This window comes from Drosophila montana, unplaced genomic scaffold (assembly GCF_035044405.1).
Source record: "Drosophila montana isolate Dmon_TW-CO22-7 unplaced genomic scaffold, ASM3504440v1 contig_2256_1, whole genome shotgun sequence".
In the NCBI taxonomy this organism is placed as follows: Eukaryota; Metazoa; Arthropoda; class Insecta; order Diptera; family Drosophilidae; genus Drosophila; species Drosophila montana.
Genome location: NW_026997144.1, coordinates 72,038 through 78,520, shown reverse-complemented (window position 1 = coordinate 78,520; position 6,483 = coordinate 72,038). Strand labels below are relative to the sequence as shown.

The following is a 6,483-nucleotide window of genomic DNA, read 5'->3' as shown; positions in this document are numbered from 1 at the left end:
GGCATTCATTCATGAATACTACTTGGTATGCAACTGACTGTGTTCAGTGGCGCCTTAAAAAGATAAGTTAATACGTTATTGTTATTTATTGTTTAAATTTTTAAATATGCTTGTGATATTTGAGGAGTTGCGTGAAGAGCGAAGCTCTTAATTTGTTGAGTTTGGTCAAGATATATTGATAAACAAAAACTTATTTTCTGCCCGTTCTTCCTAACGAACTACATGATTTAGTATTTCGATGGTATTTAAATATCACGATTTAATGTCAAATTTTGTTAATATATCTTGAAAAATAAACAACTTTTGAATATGTAAAATGCCCAAAAAAAAGTGAAAAGAAAAATTTAGTAAATTATGAAATTATTTACAGTGTAGCGTAGTTTGTATCATATATGTGTGAGCCTATTCTTGTACTTTTTCAAAGTTTGCATTTGTTTAAATATTGATTCTAAACGTTGAACACAATCGTGACGCATTTTTAATCCGGAGCGTCCCTGCCCCAGACACGAAACCCATCACACATTATGACTGTGCCAGATTTCTGGAGAATCTCTCGTTGTTATCTTTGAATTTCATCATGATCGAGATTCCATGAGGTCACTTGCTGGAATCATATATATTTAAGCTGGCGAATATTTTGCTGGTTGTCAGTCAACGCCAATCGCTTTGGCCATAAGCAGGTTTCAGCCATGCAACCAAGCATATTATTTGCGGCCTTCTTCATTGCGCTAAGCAATTGCATTGTAGGTGAGTGGAATTTATCGAGACTATTGAGCTAAAAATTGTTTATGTAAAAGCTTTAATCTACATTTCGTATTTTACACAGATGCGGCATCCAACGGCCGCCAGCTGCCCACATTTGGTAACCACGATGGAAGCATCTTTCACAGAGTGAGACGCCAGGCTCAGGCAACCGGCGAGGCGGAGCAGCTGGATAGATGTTTTAACCATGGAGGGTTCACACATGGACGTTTGCTGTTGATTTGGTACGAAGACGATGAATCGATAGATCCGGTGAAGTACCTGAGAAAGCTTCTCGCCGATGATCTGGATCTGCCCAAGCTAAGATTTTCCATAGAGCGCGTTCGGGTGCAGGAAAACCAAATGCTCTTCGATATGTCGAACAGCTTGAACGCGAATCAGGTATTTCGTAATTATTGTAATCTTTTCGCAAGAATTGCTGAATATCGGTCGCAAGGCTACGATGATCCAGCCTTGACCTATGAAATTGTAAAAACGGATGAGCAATTTTTCCGCTAGCCAATTCGAAAACTCAAGTATTAAAAAAGTATTTATCCAATTGATAAACTAGTCTATAGCAAAAGTATTTAATTTTTATTATTGGTAATTTTTAATGTATTAAATTTTGTTTATTTATTTATTAATTTATTATAATGTAATGGAAAAAATATTATTATACTCTGCAAGCTAAGAAGAGTACATTAATTTTCGGCAATGTCGCAGATATTTTATCCATGCTTCCAATCGAAATGCGATGTCTTCCAGAGCTTAAGAGCCAGATCTTCTAGGCAGATCTTTAAATTCCGCCACCTCTAGCCACATATTTAATTCCACAACTCTTGGCCTACAGTCAAGTGTCATAAATCCAATATTCAAGAAGATTCTTTTTTCGCTGTGCAAAAAGGGTATTTTGCAGTCAGCATCACCCAATCGCAACATTATTGCCAGCTTTGTGGCAAGTAATTGAAATTTATTCAATGCGAACTTCGACAAGGTTTAATATGATTTGTGTGTTGCATTATTATGAATTGTTTGGGTGATTTTGTAGTTAAATTCGAGGAAAACATATCCAATGCAATTAGTTTTTTGTTTCTCCATGAATGAGAGCGTCGATTGAACGTAATATAATATAAATATAAAGGAATAAAAGAACAAAAATAAACAGAAGGTTATTTAAGAATCCGTGTTCCAACTTTCATAGTATCTGTGTAAGTTTTTGTTTATATAAGTATGAATTGAAAGTTGTATGTAACTGGGTAGAGGGTATTGCCTGGGCAGGCAGTTTATACATTTGTTTACTTTTTGGTCTCTCAGCATAAAACACGCATCAGGTTTCCTTTCCTGTGTTTTTATACTACAAATTTGTACAAGGTTTCAATTATAGCATATTTTTTGTAAAAACATTCTTTGTTGCTGGAAAATGAAATAGTAGTTGCAGCACAGGTTCATTAATTTATCGTAGTCAAGGTAAAACAATTTAAGCTCATGAAAAGCATAAATAAAGTGTCGTTGTCCATGCGCCAAATCGCTTTGCCCATCTGCGCCCAGGTGCTCCGATCTGGCCGTTGAACGTGAACCAAATGCAATTAAGCTTTGTGCAACGTCAAAACGCATTTTGCGCCCAGCATGTCCCAGGTCAGAGTCGTTTATTGATGTTGTTGTGTTTCATATTAACTAGGCTCGCCCCCCAGCCCCCAGCCCGCTGCTAGCTGCAGTCCTTGTTGTCGAGCTGGTTGTACACGGCCGCAGCGAAGGAAATGGGCGAGCGCAGCTTTACAATTTACACATTAATTATGAGCAGACATGTGTTGTAGGCGTATGCGGAGCTTGAACTGCGGCTGGTAGGCAGCAGGACCTGGCCCAGGACCAGAACCAGGAACAGCACCACGCCTGGTCGCGGTAACAGGTGCCTGGTAGAGATAGGCGCAGACCGTGCTTTTCCTATGTGACAGACACGACAAGCTGGGGCACGATAAAGTCTGTAAAATAGATAGGTCATATATTGGACAACATCTGAATGTCGTAAAGAAACTCCAGATGTCACAAGTTATTTAATTAAAATTCCTTGAAACAGATTTCAGAAAACAGTTAATAGCATAAAACAAAAAGTGTTGAGTATATTTTGGATCTCGTGTCGTTCGTGCTCGTGCCCGAAAATGAGGCCCGCTTCCATCTATAGTGCCTACCGCCTGAAAGTATGCAAATGCAAGCAAAGCAAAATATGCCCCAGCCCAGCCCTTGCCTGGGACTGTTTTATGGCAGCGAATTAATGAACGCAGCAAACGAGCAGCCGAACCAGCGACAGGCACGACGACAAGGACGACAATGAGAATGTGCAGCAGGATTGCAGCGTTAGGTAGGGCCATTATTTTGCTGGTGCCGGCTCGGGCGCCGGGCGTCGGGCGCCGGCTGCCCGGTACGCATAACAGGCGGCTGCCTGCGGTCGATTCTGGGTTGTGTTTCTTGTTTTGCGTGCGCCTCCGTGTGCAATAACAGCAATAATTTATCACTCCGGTCAAAATTATGCATGGAGTCAATTGTGCGTGAAATTAAATTTTAAGCGCAAACAAGACGACTTGTCGACTCGCCCTGTTTACTCCAATAATTTGGCTAATTTCACAAGTGAAGCATTGGCCCAGCCCCAGCCCCAGCCCCAGTCCCAGTCCCGTCCCTGTGCCCGTCGCTAACCCGACAATTGTCATGTTGCACACAAATTAATTGAAAATATATCAATGTGCTTATCCAATCTACCTGATGGTCAATGACAATTAAAATGCCCACTACACATTTGCTTATTTATATACACAAGACATTTTGTGGGCGTTTCTGGTACTCATTTGAAATGTCCTCTTTGACTAGGCTAAGATGTGCAGTTAATTAATTTGAATTGAAGCAAATATTTTTAAACTATTTTTTTTTTTAAATTATTAAATTATGAAATTATTAAGACAGAAAGTTGAAGTTTTTATCAATAACTATTTAATAAAAATTGAATGCTAAAATCTAATATCCTAATCAGAGCACAAATATTTCTAATAGCATCAACGACAGAAAATGGAGGTATTTTATTTGCCCGTCCGGCCAGCTATGTCCCTTTTCACAGCTAATAGAGCCTACAGCTAAGAAGAAAGGTATGAGTAAGTATCCTTAACAATTAAAAACAATATATAATATAATAATTTTTAAACATATACAATATATTTGAAAAAGTGAGAGATTAATTGTTAAAAAGTAAATAAATTGGGACTAGTATATTGAATATTATGTAGAAATTATAGAGAGTGGGGGAAATTTATAGCCTGTTCGGCAAGCTATGCCCCTACTCATAGAAGGGAATGGTCAGTGAGTTCCCGAAGGTATCCTGAACGCAAAGATTTTATTAGGGAGAGTGAAAGTTCCATGAAGAATACGAGGTACAGTCTATGGTAGCGTAATCTGTCGTGCATGGGGTAAAAGCGATAATACCTGCTAAGACGGAGACGACCTAACAGAAAAGAAGGATCTTCTTTCGCCAACAAACAACACCGAGGAATTAATATTTATGTGAAATCGTTCAATTAATTATTAAGTCAAACTACTAAAATAATTTTTTGCTTACTTATTCACACAGTAAGAATAGTTAATTGGGTCTTTTATGTCTTATTAAGGTCTTATAAACACAATTTTTACTGCACCAAAACTCTTAAAACTCGTTTATATCCGCGTCAGATAAACCCCCACTAGGATACAATATTTGGAATGAACATTGTTGATGAGCTCCTCTAAAGATATAAGCAAAATAGTTGCTGGGAAAATAAAAAAAATTAAAATCATCATCAAAATGGCAAGGGGTTACATCATGTTTTTTCTAAAAATCGTGGTCGGTTCGAAAATCAAAACTTTTTTGATTGTTTTTTTTTTTTAATATCTCGTTTAAATATTGTCTGATTTTGAAATGTTATACCTCTTTGAATTCGTACGGATCCCTTATATCAATTGGCATTCAAACAAATTCATAATCGATGGGTAAGAAAAAATTGTTGAACAAACGACGATTCGTTTGTAAAGTCAACCTTTTTTGATGATTCGAATTTCATTCGAATTTTATATGTATCGCATTTTAAGTGCCTTGGCATTATATAGAACAATTGTAGATTTGTTTTATACCCAGGTGTATGCAAAATATGTAGGATTGGATTTTTGTCGCGAAAGCGCATTTGATTGCTTTAAAAATAATTTATTGAGTCGATTGACTTTAGTAGTGAAGTCTTTGCAAATAAACGAAATGCAATCTAAACTTACAATCTCCAGGGAAACACACACACACACACACACACAGATGCATACACAAAGTTCTGTGTTGATTTAGAGGCAGTTGGTAAATGTAAGTGCTGTGAGCGCTCCTTAGTTTAGTTCAATTTGAAATTTATTGCGGCCGGAGTTCATTCACATGGCACGTTAAAGCTTCGGCTACAAGAGTCATTCGCTTGAATAGACACACACACATACAGGCACAATCACCCCACACAGACAGGCACACACACACACACTCACTTAAAGTCAGGCCGTGCTCGAGTTAAAAACTGGCCTGACGAAATGCAAGCTGAGTCACACATGTCAATCCAATTTGTTGATGAGCGTGATGTTGAGGTTGGTCTACGGGTCAGCAGCATTGAACAACCCGGCAGTATGCTGCATTTACTGGGGTTTTCCTCAATCAAAATGCCTTGTCTTATGCATATTGATTGAAATATGTTGTCACCCGTTTAAATATCAGACAGATGATTGCTTAAATTGAATATGCACGCACCTTGGCATTAGTCTGCTCTATTCAATGAAACCACATGTTCAAACTTTCAAATTTCGCTTTTAGAATTACCAAGCACACTTTAATCTTGTTAAAAGCATTCACAGCTTGTAATCTTTTGTTAATTCAATTATATTTTGTATTATCTATTATATATAAAAATCTTTGTTAGTTTGATCAATTCAAACAAGTCATATTATAAAAATGTTAGTACACTTGTTTATATAAATCTGATCTGAATAATAAGAGTAAGAATTCATTCGAATAAGGTATTTGTTCTATTTTTAAAAGAAAGTCAATGTCTTACGAATCGCCTATACTCAAGCTTTGTATATTGCCTATAGTAAAGGGACCCGTTTCCAAACAGCTTGGACTCAGCTGAGCTTAGCTGAGTTGAGCTGGCCAAGAATATATATATATTTATATATCATTATAAATTTGATGCAACAAAATTAAAATGCATATTTATAAATTCATTCCGAAAGCAGTAAACATGAGGCAGTAAAACCAAAGGCATTTAGCAGACAATTCTGTAAATAACAGACTATGTTATTAACAGGCTCTGCTATTAGTCTCCACAGCTGAAATTCAAACGTCGCAAAGCTACCACGGCTGCGCGTAACAGAATTTTCACGAAGCGACAAAATTGTTGCCGTGTGGAATGTAAACGTAGCAGGGTGCAGTGTGTTGGGGGGGTTGATGTTGGGCCTGCAAGGGGTGGTTGTATAAGTCTTTTCTGGGCAGGCTATGAGAGGCAATTGAAAGCGTAGCCTTATCGCGTTTGCAAGCAGACAAACATGCGCTAATGTTAACAGCATGATTTACGTTATAGTTGTGGGTTTGTTACCAGAAATATTCGTATTTATCCCATGTGACGAATAATATTCACCTTTACAAATAAATATTTAATAATTGGCGGAGTGGTGGCTTCTTTTGTTGCATTTATATGTTATCTT

General features: G+C 37.5%; 1 protein-coding gene across 1 annotated transcript; it reads left to right on the top strand.

Moving 5' to 3' along the window:
* Positions 1-631: 631 nt before the first annotated feature.
* Positions 632-1,385, top strand: LOC135427743 (uncharacterized). The gene is made up of 2 exons (XM_064681339.1): positions 632-747; positions 827-1,385. The coding sequence occupies exons 1-2, from the start codon at positions 690-692 to the stop codon at positions 1,258-1,260; spliced, it is 492 nt and encodes a 163-aa protein (XP_064537409.1). The 5' UTR covers positions 632-689; the 3' UTR covers positions 1,261-1,385.
* Positions 1,386-6,483: the final 5,098 nt, after the last annotated feature.

Coding starts and splice junctions, on each gene's coding strand:
- LOC135427743 (XM_064681339.1), top strand. CDS start 690: ATGCAACCAAGCATATTATTTGCGGCCTTCTTCATTGCGCTAAGCAAT. Junction 748..826: donor GCTAAGCAATTGCATTGTAG/GTGAGTGGAATT, acceptor TATTTTACACAG/ATGCGGCATCCAACGGCCGC.